Consider the following 21,921-nt stretch of genomic DNA (forward strand, 5'->3'; position numbering starts at 1 on the left):
TTTCTTCCCAAATGATCAATATAGGTATTTCCTGAAAAAAAAAAAAAAACCCTATAGAATTAGAATATTTTTCTCCTCCTGATTAGTCAATATTTATGCCTTTAATAATTCTCCATTCATTTTCTAGTAGGAAATTTTTCTTCCTTTCTCCAATTTTTTTAAGATGACATAAGGAAGTGGGGGGAAAGCTGCTATAGTAAAGTATCAAAGAGTAGGAAAAGATGGTTTTTGCCTCCTTTTTTATGTTTTTTGGTTATAATGAATGTGACAAGCTTTTTTGTGTGTGACGAGCTTTTTAAACATGATAATTAATCTCTCACTTCCTATATGGGAGGGATGCTAAGAACTAGTTTGTTAGAGAAAATAGTTTGACATGTAATTACTTAACATGGTGCTAAAAGACTTTTAAAGTGGTTGCAGTCTTTACTATAAACTTGAAAAATTTCTAGCACTGTGCCTCTCACCCGAATACCTCAAAGATCACGTTTTTTTAGTCTGGGGCTTTGCAGTAAATGTCTGCAGTACCAATTCTGACACGTGTACATTTCCTTTAAAGAACTTATATGCAAACATTATTCAGGAACCCTTTCTAGGAGCTATTTATCAAAATTGCTATGATAATAACTTCATCCTAATGAGCCCCAGTTTCTGTTTAGGGAGTAATCGATAAACTACAGATTAATGTTCCATAATTCACATTACAATGCACATGTAATTATTTTGAGGTGAGGCAAACTCTGTGCATTTAATTTACAGCTGTAATTAAGTACACTCATTTGATACTAATTAGGTGAGCCTAAAAGGATCATAGGTTTGTATATTTAATTATTGAAGTACAATTAGCAACCAGTTTTTGAAAAGCTTTACTAACTTAAGCTCAACACTGAGCTTTGACCACAATTTTATCTCTTGGACCTTCAGCATATTAAAATGCATATGAATTGTGGAGAATCTATTTGACAAGTTAGGGTTTTTTTGGTAATTTCATTTGTAATTTACCATTTGAAAAAGAAATGGGCTTTAAGAATGCAGAAGTTCTATGTATATCTGACAAAACTGTCCATCAGAAGTGAAAGTAGAAATTTGCGAGAGAATAAGCATGAGCACAAGCAGGGGAGAGGCAGAAGAGAGGGAGTGAGGGAGAGAATCCAAAGCAGGGTCTGAACTGTCAGCATGGAGCCCCGTGCAGGGCTCGATCCCACAAGCCATGAAATCATGACCTGACCCGAAATCAAGATATGCACACTTAACCAACTGAGCCACTCAGGTGCCCCTGTAACTCCTCTTTTATATCATACATGATTTAAAAGATAAATACATTAAATAGTAATTATAAATATGTTAATTGGCACACATATAAAGATGTAACTTATAATAACATAAGTGGGGAAGGAGCTGTATAGGAAAAAACATTTTGTATGCTGTTCAAGCTAAGTTGGTATCAATTCAAAGAGGATGTTAGTTTTAATCCCCATAGTATTCGTTAAGAAAATATCTAACAAATATAGAAATCTTCTCTATTATGTTAAAATAGTATATGAATAGTATAGTTTATTAGAAAAATGTACTTGATTGTTGGCTTAGAATTAAATTCTACTGTCAGTCAATCACTGAATATTTATTGAGTACCTAAAAGAATGGGCTTTCTTCTAGCTTTTTTTTTTCTTCTCGCTTTTAATAATTGTCCCCATTTCTTCCCTCTAAATATATAAATGTGTAAACAAGAACGAAGAGTTGTCTGATATCTAGAGTAACCTCCTAGTGTTGGGATATGCTAATTTAAGTGTTCACATTGTCATATTTTCCAGCCACATTTATGCTGTAAGAAACATGAAATATATGTTCCTTTCACTCTCAAAAACATTTAGGGTACTCCCATCACTCTCAGAAAATGTGAACCTTACCTTCAGACACTCAAATTCTAGGCTTTCAGAAGCTAACCAGAACATGGTGGGTTTGTTTTTTGGGATTTCTTTCCCTTTCCTTACCAGCCACTATAGTCATATAAAAAATAATTAGGGATACTTTCATTGTGTATCACAGCTCACATAGAGCATTTATCTACATTATCTAAAATGAAAGAGAGACGAAAATGGGTGATGGGCATTGAGGAGGTCACTTGTTGAGATGAGCACAGAGTCTACCCCCAAAACCAAGAGCATACTGTATACACTGTATGTTAGCTAACTTGACAATAAATTATATTAAAAAATAAAGAAAATCAAAGAAAAAAGAAAATGAGGTAGTAAAATAGATGAACAAATTGGTATCTGACCTGTGAGGCTGTGTTGCTTCTTTTACTTCTTTGCGGGTACTAGACTTTGTCTTTCAAAGAACTAACTAGCACAGCACAAATTTCTTCTGCCCAGATGTACTCAGCATCAAAACTTTCATATACCACAATTAAATGACACTTGCTGCACTGACTTCTACAGCCTGACCAATTTGTACAGTGACTCTGCATCATCTGAGAACAGGCCAAATCTAGCAGGTACCATTTACTAGACTAGAGTATAATCAGCTATGTGATATAATAGCTGTATTTGTATAATGTGGTGTTACTGAACTGAATTGTCTGCCACCTTCTTCCAGTCTGAGAAACAGAGATACTGATTCTTGTATTTGATGGGAGAACTATTAGTAGTTCAATATAACTAGCAAAGTGTAAAGACTTGAGACCTAATGACTTCTCTTCTCTCTGAGGGTGAGTATTATTTGGTGACTTGAGAAGCCATTTAAAATACTACTTTGGTAAGAGAAGTGAAAGCACCAGCTAAGGATCATTAGTAGGACCAATTCTGAGGAATTGGCAGCAATTGACACAGTGTTTGGATGACAAATACTGTCCTGCTTTGACACAGGTCTTTATAATTTTTTAAATAGGGCTATGCAATTCTCCTTAATCTCCTTCCTGATGGCCATGAGTATGACCCTTAAACTATTTCTGCAACTTTTGAAAAATCTGATGCTGAAACTTCTATTCATAAAAAATGATGAGGAGGGAATACAACCAACCTTTAAAAGCATTGTAAAACATGGTACTTGAGAGGGGGTTTTTAAAACAGGTAATTAACCATACATTTACACATTTTAATCTACTTTTAAGTGCAAAAGGGATCAGCAAATGACTCAATAAAGGAAAGTATTCTGTTTGAATTGGGTAAAAATGTTGTTTACTGGTGTTTATCACTATACTGCAGGTAGTCAACTTATCTGTGATTCCAATTTAGTTTATTGGACAACAGTACTCATCACTTTTATCTGTGTTTGTCAAGACACCCATTGAAATTGACTCCATACTTTGGAGAACTTTAACTTAATTGTACAGTATAGAATATTTTAAAAATCTCTTTCTTTCAGCATAAACCCCACCCATGTCACTATGATCCATTTGATTGTCCCGGTTTGATCCCATCTAAGAGTTAACTCCAAGTCCCTATATCAGAACCTTCTCTCTTTAAAGAGGATCTGAACCTAGGTTTATTGAATCATAAAAATGTCTTCATTTTAAAAGGTGCCAATCATAAATTTTTACTGTTTCTCTAGGTTATCTTCAGCACAGTTAGATATGGAAATGTTTTAAGAACAAGTTGTGCAGTGTCGAATTCATATACTATTAAAATAACATAGGGGCGCCTGAGTGGCTCAGTCATTTAGGTGTCCGACTTCAGCTCAGGTCATGATCTCACAGTTTGTGAGTTCAAGCCCCACATCAGGCTCTGTGCTGACTGCTCAGAGCCTGGAGCCTGCTTCGGATTCTGTGTCTCCTTCTCTCTTTCTCTCTTCCTCTCCCACCCATGCTGTCTCTCTCTCTCTCTCTCTCTCTCCAATATAAATTAAAAAACATAAAAACAAAAAATAAAATGGCATATTACCCTCTGATTTTTAAGTAGTTGTTTGACTTCCTTTCATACAAGCATTTAGAATGCTAGATTAAGTCCTAATAATTCTAAAAAGCAGGGTCATGGACAACTAGAACTTTAGTTTGTTGGGTTTACTAAACTAACCTAGAGAAGTATGTTACAATTATATGCCACATATTCAAAATCATTCAGAAAAAATATAGTGTGTTCATACTCTACTACATGAAAAAGAGACCAGTCTTGAGGAAGTTAAAATCTAGTAGAAATTTGTTCAGTATAAGTGTTTATTGAATACCTGTATACTAGGTATAGAAATAAGAGCTGGACTATGATTGTCATGATTCCTACTCACAAAGAGCTCAGTTTAGGAGACAAAATACTTCTAAGTAAGGAAAACTAGAAATATGATAGGTCTTTTATTAGAGATATGTGAGATTACAAGTGATGGCATAAAAGAGGAAGGAGTCAGCTCTACTTCTACACAGAACCCTCAGAAGTCAGGGACTACATCCAAGAAGATAATCTTATCTAGGATATGGAGCTGATAGTGAAAGACAGTCTGTGCAGTAAACCTAGTATGTACACAGGTATAAAAAAAAAGCATGACACACTCAAAAAAATATGAGTATGACAGAGGAGCAATCACAGCTCAGGAAATGGCAAAAGATGAGATTTAAACAGTAGGCTGGATTCATTCATGTCGTAGAGTTAAGACTTCAATAAAGAACCATCAAAGGTTTTTAACACAATAACATGATCAGAATTTGTACTCATGAAAAATCAATCTGAACAGATATTTACTGAGCACCTATCATGTGCAAAGCATAGTTCCGTGTGCTGGTGATCATCAGACAAATTGACTTTACTGTAGCCCTTTTTACCTAAGTAGCTAAGGTTTGTGCCATGAGCCTAGCTTCTTCCCTGGGTATTATTGATTGAATCAGGGCTAGGAACCTCAACAAGGTTAGACAGTCTGTAGACAGTGACCTATGAGCTAAACCAGCAGAGGAAACCAGTTTCTATAGATATGAGGATGGAGCAAATGCATAGAAAGCAACAGAGAGAGAACAGGTTGAAATGAACTGCTTTATTATGTAAGGTTAAAGTGATATGCTTCGGGCCACCTGGGTGACTTAGTTAAGCATCCGACTTTGGCTCATGTCATGTTTTCATGGTGTGTGAGTTTAAGCCCTGCATTGGGCTCTGTGCTGACAGCTCAGAGCCTGGAGCCTGTCTTTGGACTCTGTGTCTCCCTCTCTCTCTCTGCCCCTCCCCTACTCATTCTCTCTCTCTCGGTCTCTCTCTCTCTCTCTTTCTCTCTCTCTCTCAAAAATAAACATTTAAAAAAAATTTAGGGATTTGCTTCATGTAGTGAACCTATTAAAGGTATCAGAAACCTCTTAAGGAAAAAATATATACACACACACACATATGCATATACATTAATACACAGACCCAAAAAGGGGGAAATAAAGTTTTAAAGCACTAATTTCATTTATCGTTGTTTTCTCAGTTACTTTTCTGCGGAAAACTATGTTCATATTCAAAGCAAACACTCCTGTACTCTCGTACCTGTCTACACTCAGCACTGAAGATTTTAACAGGCATTTACTTGAAACATCTGTAGAAAATTCAAATAAAACATGAACAAACTGAGAGGCTTTACTGCAAATAATCATAGTGCTCCATGTCAAAACCATGCTCTCAGTAGCAGCAATTTTAAATGTGATCTGAATCTTTTATGCCCAAAATTCTTATTTTAAGATTACTAATATTCTTGTCCATTTATTCATTAATGCTTACTATGTGCCAGCTTTTGCCCTAAGTACTTTGCATGTATTAACTGAGTTAGCCTCATAAAAGCACTATGAGAGGGGTGCCTGGGTGCCTCAGTTGGTTAAGCTTGATCTCAGCTTGGGTCTTCATCTCAAGGTTGTGAGTTCAAGCCCTGTGTCTGCTCTGCATAAACATGAATCCTACGTGTAAAAACAACAACTAGGAGATAATTACTGTTATTGCCCCTTTTGTACACATGAGAAAATTGAGGCATAGAGAATTTGACTTGGTTAAAAGCTAGTAAATAGGACTTTCCTAGTAATTGGGAATATGAACCCTAGCAGTCTGATTTATATTCTTAATTTTTTTAATGTTTTTTTTTGAAAGACAGAGAGAGACAGCGTGAGCAGGGGAGAGTCAGAGAGAGAGGGAGACACAGAATCCAAAGACAGGCTCCAGGCTCTGAGCTAGCTGTCAGCACAGAGCCCGATGCAGGGCTTGAACCCACAAACCATGAGATCATGACCTGAGCCAAAGCTGGATGCTTAACCGACTGAGCCACCCAGGAGCCCCTGATTTATACTCAATACAAAATTTTACTGCCTCTGTTCTCTGTGGAGTATTTATCTACTTAATTTGGTCAAATTTAGTTATTAGTGCATGCCTTAGAAAGGGAATTTAAATGTCAGTTAACTGCTGTATACTGCTTAATCAAAATCTGGGTGATTTTCTTTTTCTAAACATGATCCGCTTTTTTCAAACAAAAAAGTGATAGTACCATTGCTCAAATGACAACTTTGGAATCACATTTTACTTCTTTCTCTTTTGTTTTTTTTGTTTGGTTTCTTTTTGGCCCCAAAGTTCTGCTTTGCTACAGGACCCTGAGCAGTGGACTACCTCTGGGAGCCTCAGTCTCTTCATTTACAAAATCAGGTCAATAATACCTAACTCCTGGGTTTACCATGAGAAATACATGATACAAAGTATATAAAGCACTTGCTACAGTGGTTGATGAATGTCACTCTGTTTACTCAGATACCTCAATTGCATCCCATTGTTTGATGTATTAAATCCAAAGGTTTGTCCTCTTAAAGAGGGCTGGGCCCCACCCATATTGCATTATTTCTTTTCCTTATGTAACATATAAACTTATTTCTTTCTTTATGCCTTCTGAAATATATATACTTTTATTTCCTCTCCTCTTCACTATCCACATCTTCAAGACCTAGCTTAAGTTCAGCCTTCTCCATGAAACTTTCTCACATTGTTTCTTTCCTTTTTTGAACTTTGTTGCAGTTACAATAAATATTACATTATATGATTCTTGACAAATTCTTTCACATGTGCTATTTCTCTTTCCATCTAGATTGTAATTTCTTGCAGAAGATAGATCATGTCTTAATATTTCTCCTATGTCTCCCTCAAAGGATCTAGCAGTATATGAAGAGCTTATGGCAAGTGTTCAGCAAATTCTTGTTACCTGAATGAAGAAAATAAGCTCCTAAGAAAACCTTATAAAATTGTGTATCATATTACACAATTGTGATATATATTACATTTATACATATAAACACATAAATAAGAGAGAGTGAAAACTTGGTCTTTGCATACTCTATGGATTTTACAGAGATCATAAGCAGTGAAATCTTGGTGTTGTGATATACAGAAATGAAGAGTATTAAACCATATTTAAGAATAAAAAAATTGTATAAGGCCTTATATTTGACAGGATCCTTTCATAATATAGTTAATACTTAATACATATAAGAATCAACAGAAAATAGCTACAATAAGTCTTATTCTCATTTTCTAAGTATTGTAAAACTAAGATTAAGTCACATTGTGACTTTGTGCAGGGTCTTGAAAAGTAGTGTCATTGACTCTACTCCCAACCCCCACCCTTCTGTCCATTCTGTATAATGCTGCCAGAATAATATTTTTTAATAAATTTTTAAAGTTTATTTATTTATTTTGAGAGAAAGGAGGGGCAGAGAGAGGGAGAGAAAAAGAATCCCAAGTAGGCTCTTCACTGTCAATGCAGAACCCAAAATGGGGCTCAAACTTACGAACCATGAGATCATGACCTGAGCAGAAGCCAAGAGTCAGTCACTTAACTAGGTTGGACTGAGCCACCCAGGTGCCCCCAGAATAATCTTTTTAAAACAAAGATAGGATCATGTCATTCCCCTGTTTAAAGCCTTCCAGTGGTTTCCCATTTCACATAGAATGATATTCTACCAACCCCACACACACATACATTCACATGCACACATATACAAACACACAGTCTTAATCCCCCCACACTCACCACAGTCTGGTTACAGTGGCATTCTTAACTTTAAACAAGCTTTGCTAGCCTCGAGCCTCTGCTCTTGAAAATGTTGCACCTGGATCTTCACAAGGCTGGCTCCTTGGTATTGAAGTCAATTCAGAAATCCCCTCTGCAGCGAAGTAACAGCCATGTAGATTAATTCACCCTTCTAGTCATGCTTTATCACATCTTCCCGTTTTATTTTCTTTGTGGCATTTATTATTATCTCAAATTATCTTGTTCATCTTTTTGTTACTTGTATATTGTCTATCCTCACTAGAATGTAGGTCCCATGAGAGCAAGGTTTTTGTCTGTCCTATTCACATCTGTATTCCCAGTCTCTGACTGCCTGACACATGATAAGCTCTTACTAAGCATTTGTTGAATAAAGTAGCTGAACCAAAACCTGACTAAAACCATGGGCCTTTTGAATCCTAATCCAATGTTCTTCCAACTATTCCATTTATCCTGCCTTTCATGAAAGCACTTACACCTTTGGAACTACAATAAGAAGTGATGTTCAGAATAATGACATTAACATGTGCTGTAGGATTCTCTATTATCAAAGAAAATTTTCATTCACTTCAATAAACTAAACTAATTGAAGCAGGGATGTCATGGTATATTATTATATTAATACATTTAGAAAGATTTCTAACTAAAACGACTTTCTGCTTTTTCTTTAGTTAACCAGAAAATTAAATTAACCCAGAGCTCTTCATTCCCCAAAAGTCCTTGTTAATTAGGATTGTTCTATAAATCTCTTTTATTAGTAGAATTTGTCATCTGTTTCATTACCCTGTTTATTAGGGCAGTCTGAGCAGGGTGTCTTTGCTCATATCCTGGTATGTGTATCCTAATGAAAAAAACAAAAGCATTTCCCGGATTCTCACTTTTTTTCCTATTCTCTGACACAGGCATATTTCATGTTCTTTGTATAACAACTTAGTTTTCTTATGTCAGCTCCCTGTAAAAGTAGGAATGAAATTATAGACTTGGTTTTTAAGTAAAATAATTAAATTTAGGGTCTGCCTAAAATAAAACCAGTAGTGCTTTGCAACATTGTATGTAATAACAGACTTGAAAACAACCTAAAAGTCCATCAATAGAGGACTGCTTAAATAAGTTTAGTACAGCGATTCAATGGACTATTATGCAGCAATTTAAAAAATGAAGACATTCTCTGCTGATCCACATAGAAAGATCTCCAGGTGAAAAAACATAGTCCAGAGCAGCCTGCATAGTATGATACATTTTTGTTTTAAAAGAAAAAAAGAAGAATATGTTTGCTTTGGTATGCATAGAGAAATTCTGGAAGGTTATGCAGAAAAAACAATAGCAGTGATAACCAGACTGGAAAATAGTAGGATTAGAAACTGTATAAATAGGAGATAAAGGTGAGAAAGAGTTTTTTTAATAGCATACCTTTTCATAAATTTGTATTTTTTAACTATATGTGTGCATTATCTATTCAAAAGGTTAAATTAAAAAAAGAAAGAAAGATGGTTTCCTGTCTCACACTCAGGTCCTTAATCCATTTGAGTTTATATTTGTGTATGGTGCCAGAAAGTGGTCTAGTTTCATTCTGCTGCATGTTGCTGTCCAGCTCTCCCAGCACCATTTGTTAAAGAGGCTGTCTTTTTTCCATTGGATACTCTTTCCTGCTTTGTCAAAGATTAGTTGGCCGTACATTTGTGGGTCCAATTCTAAGTGAAATAAGTCAATACTCTGGTTTCTCTTCAGATCGTATAAATCTTTCGCCTTTTACTAAGTGAAATAAGTCAGTCAGAGAAAGACATACCATATATTTTCACTCATATGTGGATCTTGAGAAACTTAACAGAAGACAATGTGGGAGGGGAAGGGGGGAAGATACAGAGAGGGAGGGAGACAAACCATAAGAGATTCTCAAATAATGAGAAAAAACTGAGGGTTGAGAGGGGGTGGGGGAAGGAGAAAAGTGGGCACTGAAGAGGGCACTTGTTGGGATGAGCACTGGGTGTTGTATGGAAACCAGTTTGACAGTGAATTATATTAAAATCTTAAAAAAAAGAAAAGAAAGAAAAAGAAAGAAAGAAAGAAAGAAAGAAAGAAAGAAAGAAAGAAAGAAAGAAAGAAAGAAAGAAACAAGAAAAGAAAGAAACAGCTAAAAACAATATGTGATTATAGGAGAATGGATCCTGTAGTGGATGAAAAAAATCACTGTAAAGGACACTAGGACAATTAACAAAATTGGAATATAGAATACAAATTAGATAAAATAACAAGTCTTTAATTTATTAACTATATGGTGGTTACTTAAAAGAATATCTTTGTTTTTAGAAATAAACACTGCATTGTTAAGTAAAGGGTCTGATATATGCAATTTATGCTCAAATGGCTTGAAAGAATAAATAATATGTACATATATAATATAGAAGGATTAATAAAGAAATTGTGGCAAAATCTTAAAAACTGGTGAACCAAGATAGGAGTTCTCTGTATTTTCCATCAAACTTTCCTGTAAGTTTAAAATTATGTCCAAATAAAAGGTTAATTAAAAAACAAAAACATTAATATTCTCAAAATTACCTCCTTTTTTAAAAACTTTTTTTTTATGTTTATTTTTGAGAGAGACAGAGCATGAGCAGGGGAGGGGCAGAGAAAGAGGGAGACACAGAATCTAAAACAGAGTCCAGGCTCTGCACAGAGCCCCATGCAGGGCTCAAACCCACGAACCGTGAGATCACAACCTGAGCCGAAGTCAGACACTTAACTGACTGAGCCCCCCAGGCGCCCCTCAAAGTTACCTCCTTATGAGGAATGGCTAAGGTAGAGTAACCTCTTTTACGAATCAAGAGTTTTGGTTTTTACGTTGTTATATTTTTCACTTTATGGTGAAGATTTTGCCGTCACTCTTCTGTCTTTTCCATACCTGGTGATCCTTAGAGGCAGAGGTAGTGACTATATCCTCCTTGAGACTGAAAACACCTCATCCTGTTATATATCTTCAACAGTTACATCTTCCCTATAATTTAGAGGTGACGTCAAAAAAAATGACAAAACATGACTTTTTAAAATACCTTGAACAAACTTTCAAAGGATATTATCATGAAGTTGTATGTATACAATGCTAAAACACATAGTTAATTTACTAGTGATAAGGCTACAAAAAGATGTAATCTAATTGTTTGGCTCTGAGTTCCTGAAGATTTTATTATTTTTTCAGTTAGCTATGGTGGCATTTTTATGAACTTGCCATCTCTACTATAATTGACTTAGCATTACAAATGTGAAGATGTTTTGATTCTAGCCTGAGTGTGCTCCTAAGTGATTAGGTAGTGAAGCTTATGTCATAGTAAAGTGAAGAGTAAATTATTTGTTTATATAAACTATTCTGAGGATGTTTGAATTTTATTATTTTGTATTTTAAGTAAGCTAAATTTCATTGTTCTGAATGAAAGTACCCTGAGGCTCTTATCTAATAAGTGACACCAAACAAATCTGGTATCACCTGAATTGTTCTTTTCTGTTTCCTGTCTGCTTGGAGAAGCTCATGATTTTGTGGTTTTATAGAAAGAAATCTGGAAAATAGAAATAATAATTACTACCAATCCATTTCCTTCTCACTTTGAAAAAGTTTGGAAAGATTTGATAAATAATGGCTCTGATTTACCTTTTTTTTAAAGATATAAAAAAATCTTGGGGTGCCTGAATGGCTCAGTCAGTTGAGCATCCAGCTTTGGCTCAGGTTATGATCTCACCACTCCTAAGTTCGAGCCCCGCATAGGGCTCTGTGCTGACAGCTCAGAGCCTGGACCCTGCTTCAGATTCTGTCTCCCTCTCTCTCTCTGCCCCTCCCCCACTCACACTGTGTCCCCCTCTCTCTCAAAACTAAATAAAAACATTAAAATATATATATAAAATATTTTGGGGCACCTGGCTGGCTCAGTTAGTATAGCATGCAACTCTTTTTTCTTGGGGTTGCAAGTTCAAACCCCACGTTGGGTGTAAAGATTAGTTAAAAATAAAATCTTCAACAAAAAAGGTCATAAGATATAAAAAATTACTAAGCCTTTTTATTAGCAATTCCATATAGCATTAATAATATTATCCCACATACTATATACTTACTAGTTTTAAAAACATTTTTATCTGAGTATAGTTGACACACTGTGTTGCATCAGTTTCAGGTATACAACAGAGTGATTCCACAACTCTATACATTATGCTATGCTTACCACAAGTATACCTGTCTGTCACCATACAACACTATTCCAGTACCATTGACTATATTTACAATAGCAAGATATGAAAGCAACCCAAGTGTCCGTAGATAGATGAAGGAATAAAGATGTAGTGTGTGTGTGTAATGGAATATTATGAAGCCATAAACAAAATGAGCTCTTACCATTGCAACAACATAAATGGACCTAGAAGGTATTGTGCCAAGTGAAATAAGTCACAGGAAAACAAATACCATACTATTTCACTTATATGTGGAATCTAAAAACAAAACAAATGAAAAGCAGGATTGGACTCACAAACACAGAGAACAAACTGATGGTTGCCAGAGGGGAGGGAGATAGAAAAATGAGCAAAATGGGTGAACAGGAGTGGGAGATACAGCCTTCCAGTTATTGAATGAATAAGTCACAGTAATAAAAGGCTCTAACTTATCCTAAGTACTTGATCAGAACGAACAATGTCATTTTTCTACAACTGAGACAGCTATTTTTTCTACTTCTTCCCACAGCTACTCCAGGCCCATGTCACACCAAAGAAAAATAGGTCCAAGTGAGTCAGATGACTGCCCTGGGCCTCATTAGCTGAATAATGTTCATGCATATAATTGTATCTTAAGATTTAGTAAGGTATTACATGTGTGCATACAATAAATTGTCTAGAAGGCTATGGAATAGGTCATGCTGGTAAATAATGTGTAGTTAGTTGTGTGGGGAGTGGGGTGTTAAATAGCTCTATAAACTAACTTAGATAATTTCATTTCAGAAAATCAGAATGTACCAGCAATATAATTGAACTTAAATATTATTAAACATTGTTTAATTCTTCAGTAATTTAGAACACATTTCAGGGTCTTACACATTTTCAGGGTCATTATTTTGAAAGGAGCTTTCACAGTATAACTCTAGAGACAAAAGATAATAGAGACTGGACTGTATCCATACCAATCTTTTACAGTCTTGATATTCTTATGTATTTATTTCTATTAGTAAGTAGAAAAGGTGAAAAATAATTCTACTTTATATTACAAGAAATTGAACTTCTATGACATCTAAATAAAGCATCTCAAGGATCTACACATATATCCTGAAAATATTGTAGCAAAACTGCATTCATTTAGAATTTCCAATACTTTAAGGGCACCTGGGTGTCTCAGTCAGTTAAGCATCCAGCTTTGGCTCAGATCATGATCTCATAGTTCGTGAGTTTGAGCCCTGCATCGGGCTGTCAGTGTAGAGCCCACTTTGGATCCTCTGTTCCCTTCTTTCTCTGCCCCTCTCCCACTCATGTTCTCTCTCTCAAAAACAAATAAATAAACAGTAAAAAAAAAATAGTTTCAGTAGTTTAGATCAAGAAGTCATGATATTTTTAATGTTTTATTTTATTTTTGAGAGAGAGAAAGAGATGGCATGAGCAGGGGAGGGACAGAGAGAGAAGGAGACACATAATCCAAGGCAGGTTCAAGCTTCTGAGCTGTCAGCACAGAGCCCGACACAGGGTACAGGGTTCGAACCCATGGGTTGTGAGATCATGACCTGCGACCAAGTCAGATGCCTATCCAACTGAGCCTCCAGGCAACCCAGAAGTCATGATTCTTAAAAACAGTGTTCAAAATCTCTTCAGTTTTGAGTAAGGTTCTATTCATAATAAAGATTTATCCAACCAGAAATCCATGACTTTTTCAAACAAAAAACTCAATGAATTATATCTAATTATGGCTTACTTACCATTTGTATGTAATTATTTTAAAATCTGTACTCCAGTAATTAATTCTTATGTTAATACTTACATTACCTTAAGTGTTTTATAGACGTATTTTATTATTACACAGTGTAACCCTATTATAAATGGTAATGGCATCATTAACTTAGCCAATTTTACTTATTTAGTGGCTATTTGTTCTTACTTTACAGTTGTTAATTCTCTTTATAGTATGACTTGTACTTGGAAGTAATAAAATCAGATTTCTTTATAAATATTTATGATATAGTCCTTTTTCCTAAATCAGATTGTAGCCCTTCCCTTATTATTTCCAGTAAAGTCTGCTTACTTTTTTTTCCGCCCATGTAGCACTATGTACTGCATACTCCCTAAGAAAATTTAATCCTGGATATTTATGCCTTAACTTCCAATTAACAAAATCTTGTTAACTATCATGTAGGCCCTGGTGTTACAAAGTGTGGAAAGTTAGTTACTTAAAGAGTTTAAGTAGATGCTTCTGATATGGAGTCTTAGCATCTGCAGTCATAGGGTCAAAAGGGATCACTATGTGAAGAATCCTCTTCTTGAATACCAATCTTTCCAGTAGAATTTTTTTTTCATTATCATATCTGAGCTTATCTCTTGTTGAAAGAAACATTAGTACCAGGTAACAGAAGACAGACAGAATATGCTTTTTTTTTAATGTTTATTTATTTTTGAGAGAGAAACAGCACAAGTGGGGAAACACAGAATCTGTCAGCACAGAGCCTGATGCGGGGCTCAAACTCAAACCAGGAGATCATGACCTGACCCAAAGTCTGATATTCAACCAACTGAGCCACCCAGGTGCCCCCAGAACATGCTTTTTGAGATTCTTAGGTTTTTTATTAAAACCCTAAGGTGTTCAATATCTCCTTTTCCCTGTCTCTTAGGTGAGACTGAAGTTTACAAGTCTTTGGCCATATTTGTCCCAATAAGGGATGCAAATTTGTGATTTCAGCCACCAATAAAAAACACTATCCAATGTTTTGCAGATGTCCACTGGGCCAAATTTCACACAAATAACTCTATTCTACTGTTAAGTGCCAAGTTGAAAGTATTAGGTTACTTTATAGTCAAAACAACCAAGCCCTGGTCCAGACTGCTGTAAGACAAGAACCCATTGCACTGTCCCTTTTGTTCTAACCAAGCATTCAGTGATAGCTTTCCCTTTTGCAGGTTGACATACAGTTTAAAGGAAATAGTAACTCCTTTGTAAAAAGTAACCAGATTAGGTTATTGGTAATAAGCCCACTAAAATCAGTAATTCTTAACATTGGCATGAAGTATCATAACGGAATAGTAGTTACTTTTTTTATTATCCCATTGTGATTATCTGTAGAGAAACACCCAAGACTCATTATTTATATATTTTAAATTTACAACTTTTCAACCGTATCCAAGATTTCACTGCCAAGAATGCAGTGAGGCTTGAAGCTTTATTAGAGATCCAGGATCCAATCCTTACAAACACTTTCTGTTGCTCGTAGTTTCTGTTCAAGTATTTATACTGTCCAAAAAAGTACTGCTATGATTTATAGCCATTCCCAAAATATGTGAACTACCTAGCTATAGCACATGTATGCTGAAAATTACCCCAAAAAAGCATTGTTTACAGAAGACTTTGCACTGTGGTTCACAAGTACTCGTGTACAGAATATGGAGCTCAGGGTCTGTCTCTTTCTTTGAATAATGAATGATCAAGGAGCTTCAAACTTTACTATGTGAGTTTGTATATTGAGTGTTACAAAGAGAAGTCAGTCTGCCTTTCTTTGGCTCTACTTGCAGAAGGTGAAGTCACCGCTTTTCCTGTCTTGGATCAAAACCAGGAAGAAATTGTTGATACCAATGGAGCTGGAGATGCATTTGTTGGAGGTACAGACTCATTTATTTCATACTTATAAGTTAAACATTTCCTTTAACCCTTGCCTCTACCTCTAGCCAAGATTTATAAATTTAATAACTTAATTTCTTCTTTTAAATAATTAACTCCTAATGTTCTTTCCATATGCTACTATCACTGTGAATATTATAAGGTATTTTACTACAGGAAAAATACATATTTTTGGCTTAAAGATAATTTTCTGTTATGCTGTACCCCAGTCATTTTCACAAGATTAGCTGTGTCTGTGAGAATATTGCATAAACCAGCTGCATCAAGTATAGTATATAGTATATTCATAGTCCTTCAGGCTTAAGTGTCAACACATTGTTGTTCTTTTAAACAAGTTGTGGTGAATTTTAAACGGTATTCTTATAACTAAGGATGGTATCTTTGGATTCTATCATTTGGTTAAAATATCTGTTTCTAACACAGTAGTTGAATGTTTATGATATACTAGGAAGTTCAGACTTAGTAAGAACTGGCAGAGAAGCTGGGTGGCTCAATTGGTTAAGTGACCAACTTCAGCTCAGGTCATGATCTCACAGTTTGTGAGTTCAAGCTCCATATTGGGCTCTGTGCTGACGGCTCAGAGCCTGGAGGCATCTTTGGATTCTTTGTCTCCTTCTCTCTCTGCCTCTCCCCCACTCATGCTCTCTCTCTCTCAAAAATAAATAAACCTTAAAAAAAGAAGAAGAACTGCACAATTTATAAGGACTAAATCATTTTTGGAATAAATATTCAAAACAAATTGAAGATAGTGGGAAGATCTTTTGTTTGATGACTTAGATTGATCTAAAATCTGGCTCAAAAGTTCTTTTGCTACATCTAAACCCCTCCTAGTTAAGTGTAGTTAAGCTAGACTGTGGTCTCCAGAAAGCTTTACATTTCTGACTGATAATCCAGAAGAGTCCCTTCTGATCTCTATTTATTTCTTAGAACATCAGTTTTGAACATGGACAAAAAAGGCAAATAGAGTTGACCATTGTCCTCCTTTTCTTGAAGATAATTTGAATCATGGGAAACTTATCTTAAATTATGTGATGGTTTTAACATAATATTGTTTGAAATATAGATTCTTTTAATAATCTTTTTCGCCAACATAAACATCTCATATTTCCTTCTTTGAAAATATTCATGCCTACTTTTCAATGAGCTGTTAACCAATAGACTCAAAGCATGCCTCAATGCCCTTTTCTTTGGAAAGAGTACATATCACAGATAACATTCTACTTTACTATCATGCTTGTATCTTTTATGTCTTTGCTCTGAAAGCCTTCATCATTTATTAGAGTATTTTGCAACTATTTTTCTATGCCATATTTCTTCAGAGCTATAAATCCATGTAGGCTAAAAGTATCTTATCCAGAACTGGGCTAAATTCTGTAATACATTAAGGAAACACCATGGATTGCTCACTTAAAATTAGTTAAATAAGAATCATCATACATAACTTTTTTTTTTTTTAATTTTAGAGAGACAGTGTGGACATGAGTGGAGGAGAGGTGCAAAGGGAATGGGGGAGAGAGGACCTCAAGTAGGTTGCATACTAAGCACAGAGCCCAACCCAGGGCTCAATGCAGGCCTCAACCCCATAACTCCAGGATCATGACCTCAGCCTAAATCAAGAGTTGGATGCTTAACTGACTGAGCCACCCAGGCGCACCAATACATAACTTTTAAACTTATACCTTGTGTATACATTATTTAAATACTTTAAATACTTAAAACATTAAGTATTCTATTTTTTTAATATTTAGTAGGGCGCCATCATATTTATAATGGTGACCTAATCAGTCACTACCGTGGGCCCTGAGCCACCTAGCCCTGCAAAAACAAGCTCCTTTACGAGCATCTAACTACCTATAATGTTCCCAGTACCGAGTAAAAACTTACGGACTTTCTGAGGGAGAGAGAAGTCATTCTCAGGGTACTGAAGTCCGAACAGCTAGCTACCTGTTTGTATCGTGGTAAGGATAATAAATAAACTACCTCACCAAAACACGTGGGCTCTCCACTTCAGGATTTTCAGCCTCCTTCTTATTTCACTGTGCCCACCTACGATTTATTGTTGGGGTCCAGTGATATAAGTAGTAAGGGAAGAGTGTGGAACAGGGATCCACAAGCTTTTTTAATAAAGGGCCAGAAAGTGAATATTTTAGGTTTGCAAGTCATATGCAAGCTGTATTACATATTCCAGTTTTGTTTGTTTGTGTACTTGCTTTTGGTTTTGATTTTGGCTTTTTACAACACTCTAAAAATGTAAAAACCTTTCGTATCTCTCCAGTTACACAAAAACAGGCCACAGGCTGGAATTGGCCCTCAGGCTCTAGTTTGTCAACCCCTTGTGTAATATATTGGCAGTTTCTTCACTTTATTCATTTTCCTCATACCCTGGACCCAAACAGTGGATTTCACTACATGCTGTTGAAATCACTATAGGGAAACTGGAAGGCAGGCTGACACTAGGCAGGACTTTACTGGTACTACCTCATTCAGGTAGCTGTTTTTCTCACTTTAACCCTACTCTGGTCAATTTCCAGGATAATCAGATCCTGACAGACTGAGTCAGGCAATGACATGAACACTTCAAGGTCATTTTAGAACTGAAATACTTATCTGGGCACGTTTAGCACATTCTATGTAAGTCAAGCTATACAGTATAGCAATAGGGAACATTTATATTGCCAATCAGCATTTTACAAATATTCATTTAGTATTCATAAAAATCTCACTGAGGTTATTTTTAACCCCATTTTACTGATGAGAAAACTGAGATACAAAAATGTTAGGTAACTTGCTCAAAGTCTCATAGCTAGAGAGTAATAGGGCCAAGATTCTAATCCAAGCAGCCTGGCTCCAGACGCAGTGTCCTTACTGCACTCTTGCTTCTCTAAACTTTTAGAGGAATTTCATCATTAGGTCTGAGAGCCACAGACCAGCCTTACTAACCAAAGCTAGCTTTTGCCACAGAGAATCTTCTATTATCTGAATAGATGATGTCATTTATTGAACAGGAGTTTTTGTTATCTGATAGGATTCTGAGGACTCTCCAGTAAGATTGTTGCAGAAAAAAAAGAGAAAGTGAAAGGGAAAATAATCGAAGGACTGTAGTCCCTGGTGAGTTTGAACCAGGAGCTTTTTGCTAAGCAATAGAATCGATTGTGCTACAGAGATACAGAAAGACAGATCATAAACTTGCTCGGTCAGCATGGAATCTGAACACAAGAAGGTATATGAATCAACCATTTAATAGCACCAGGCTAATGCATTCCATTTTACAGTAGAGATGGTCTTGTTAGTTGGAAATGCTAAAATTAAAAAAAAAAATCCATTGGTTAAAAACCTCCACTTCCATCTCTACACCTGGGAAAGCCTTTCTTCTAGGATGGGAAATCCTCCAGCTGTTGAAGCATACTTCTCTATCTTGAATATGAATGGAGAGGCAATGGCAACTTTTACATTTACTATGTAATTTCTATTCCTTTTCTCTGTTTTATTGCCTGATTAACATGTCTCCTCTCTGATTGACACATTCTGTCCTTAGATAGATAATATATTCCTCCTATTACTTTTGAGTTTTACTAGCTTTAGAGTATTTCTGTCTTTGTGACTTTGCATAACTATATTCTAGTCCCAGTTTCTTAGATGAAGTATCACTTTATCTACCATGTGCTAATTATATATCGTAGTACCAGAGTGTCATGTGGTCTTATTAGCCACATAAGAGATATATAACTATAGTACATCATAGATTTTCATGTATAATTTTAAAATGAGTACCCCAAATGTACATAAATTAAATTCATAGTTCCATCTCAAGGGTTCAGTAACAGTGACAATTCCTTCTAGCCTCTACAAGCATACTTCCTTGTTCTATTTGGAGATCTTAAGTACTCTGTAACATTTGCCCTTTATTTGTCCGTAGCCAGGCCTGATGGTACTACCCTTTTCACATTCTCCCTCAAAAGCCCAAGTGCTACGATTGTACCCTTGGAAATGGAGACAATTCTATAATCTCTAAGTGTGATTTCCTAATTTCCCAGGTCAGGAGAAAATTTCTTCTTGTTGTCCTGCTGTGCTTTGTCACAGCAGGTCTGCCTTTTCATTTGGAACCCTCTTTGTCACTGCCATAGTAACAAATGGAAACATTGAGAACATTTTGTGACAGGCACTGTCATTGTTCCTGGTAAAATCTCTTCCCCTGTGTCTTCCCAGTAAATGAAACTGAGAAGAAAAATCATAACAAATAACATGAAAGGGGACCTAATCAATATGTTCCCAGTGGGCTGTCAATACCAGCCTGTGTTAATCTAATATGATTTAGTTATATGTTTTATGGCAGCTGTAGGAATATGGACTAGACCTACAAATCACTAAAAGTGAGTACACCTTTGACAGATTCTAGCCAAGAACATATATATATAGCTCTCAGATAAAAGACTGGAGACCTCACCCAAGGACCAACATCCTTAGGATTAAAAAAGCTTCGTTAAATGTAATTAAGAGCCATATATAACTTAGAACAGTTTCTTTTGAATAACAGTAAAGTGTGCTAATCTCTAATACTTTTTATTTTTAAGTTTCTCATGACAGTTTTAGCAGAGAAAATGTGTCACCCTAAAAGATATTACCTATCATATACAAATGACTATTAAAGCCACTTAGCAATCACAATGTAAATAATTATCCTATTTCCCATCTAATAAAAAGAAGCATCAATTTTACTTCATAATTCATTTTCAAAAAATATTTTGGATAAGAAAAAGTTTTAAGTTTCTCAAACAAGGATGCTACATCCCTCTCATGTAGCATGGGTCTATACCTCTGAGAGTCATGGAGATTCTCTAAATTATCTTTGTATTTTCTATCCTTACCCTGTTTATTTGTTCACAAACATGTGGAGCTTACTCTCCTGTTCTTCTTAATTGCTACTAAATTGTGCTGTTACAGAATTCTTGGTATTTTTTCTGCACTACCTCTTTTCTTAGTTTTTCAGCTCAGAAAACTAGAAAATAACTTAAATATGTCATTTCTCACAACAATTCACTCAAGAATCAAAACTTTCATAGCACTTATTGTATGCAGAGGATTTATTTGATGGTGACCAAGATAAGAGCTGCATACTCCTACTCACCCACCACCCACATCCAAGGAAACAATAATACCTTTCCCTGTCTTTTAACTTTTAAGTAGGACATCTTGGTATTTTATTTCTTTCTTTTTTCTTTTTTCTTTTTTTTTTTTTTTTTTTTTTTTTTGAGAGAGAGAGACAGAGTGTGAGCAGGGCAGGGGCAGAAAGAAAGGGAGACACACGAAGCAGGCTCCAGGCTCTGAGCTGTCAACATAGAGCCCGATGCAGAGCTCAGTCTCACGAGTTGTGAGATCATGAGCTGAGCTATAGTTGGATGTCCAACCAACTGAGCCACCCAGGTATTTTATTTCTTTTTTTTTTCCAGGTATTTTATTTCTTAAGCAGCAATTTTCCTTAAAACTATCAAATGCAGTATGAAATTGACTTCATCATTTGGAATAAGAAATTCACCACTGACAGCAGCCCAACTTCATGGGGGGGCGCGGTTCACACCTTGCACAGTCATAGGACACTTCACAAAATGCTATTCTAGTGCTGAGGGGGGACCAGAAACAATTTTCAAGAACAATTGCCTAAGATTATTTAAGCTTTTGTTGGCTTAAAGTGGTAGATGATTCCCAAGCCATGACAATAAATGAGAAATAACTTTGGTTCACATAGAATACTGGGTGATTTTAAGTTGTGAGGGCTGGAATTTCTCACAAACATGAATGCTGGCTCAAAGATCTAGTATCCTGGATGGCCCCCACCTAGAGAACAATTATAAATAGATAATGGAATTCAAAGGATTTTGTCTTCTGGGAGATTTTGATAAGACAGACAGTCGGAGCCATGTAGACTCTCAGACCCTGATGCTTAAATATGAATCTACATTTTCTATATTTGAAGATTTTTGAGAAATATTTATGCTAAGAAAACAATGTTGATATAATGTTTATAAGATTGTATTTAGTGGCAGAGGGCCAGAAAAAATGTCATAAGCAACATTTCTGAAGTTAATGTTCTTAGATAGAATTGTGACATGGCAAAA

At 35.7% G+C, this 21,921-nt stretch overlaps 1 protein-coding gene across 3 annotated transcripts in view; it reads left to right on the plus strand.

Moving 5' to 3' along the window:
- Positions 1-21,921, plus strand: part of ADK (adenosine kinase) — a 521,042-nt gene that overhangs the window by 466,758 nt on the left and 32,363 nt on the right. For all 3 annotated transcript variants that reach the window (XM_029932000.1, XM_029932002.1, XM_029932001.1), the window contains one exon: positions 15,703-15,789. In XM_029932000.1, coding sequence (XP_029787860.1) covers positions 15,703-15,789 — 87 coding nt within the window. The remainder of the gene's footprint in view (positions 1-15,702; positions 15,790-21,921) is intronic.

The sequence above is a fragment of the Suricata suricatta genome, chromosome 2 (genome assembly GCF_006229205.1).
Source record: "Suricata suricatta isolate VVHF042 chromosome 2, meerkat_22Aug2017_6uvM2_HiC, whole genome shotgun sequence".
Lineage (NCBI taxonomy): Eukaryota > Metazoa > Chordata > Mammalia > Carnivora > Herpestidae > Suricata > Suricata suricatta.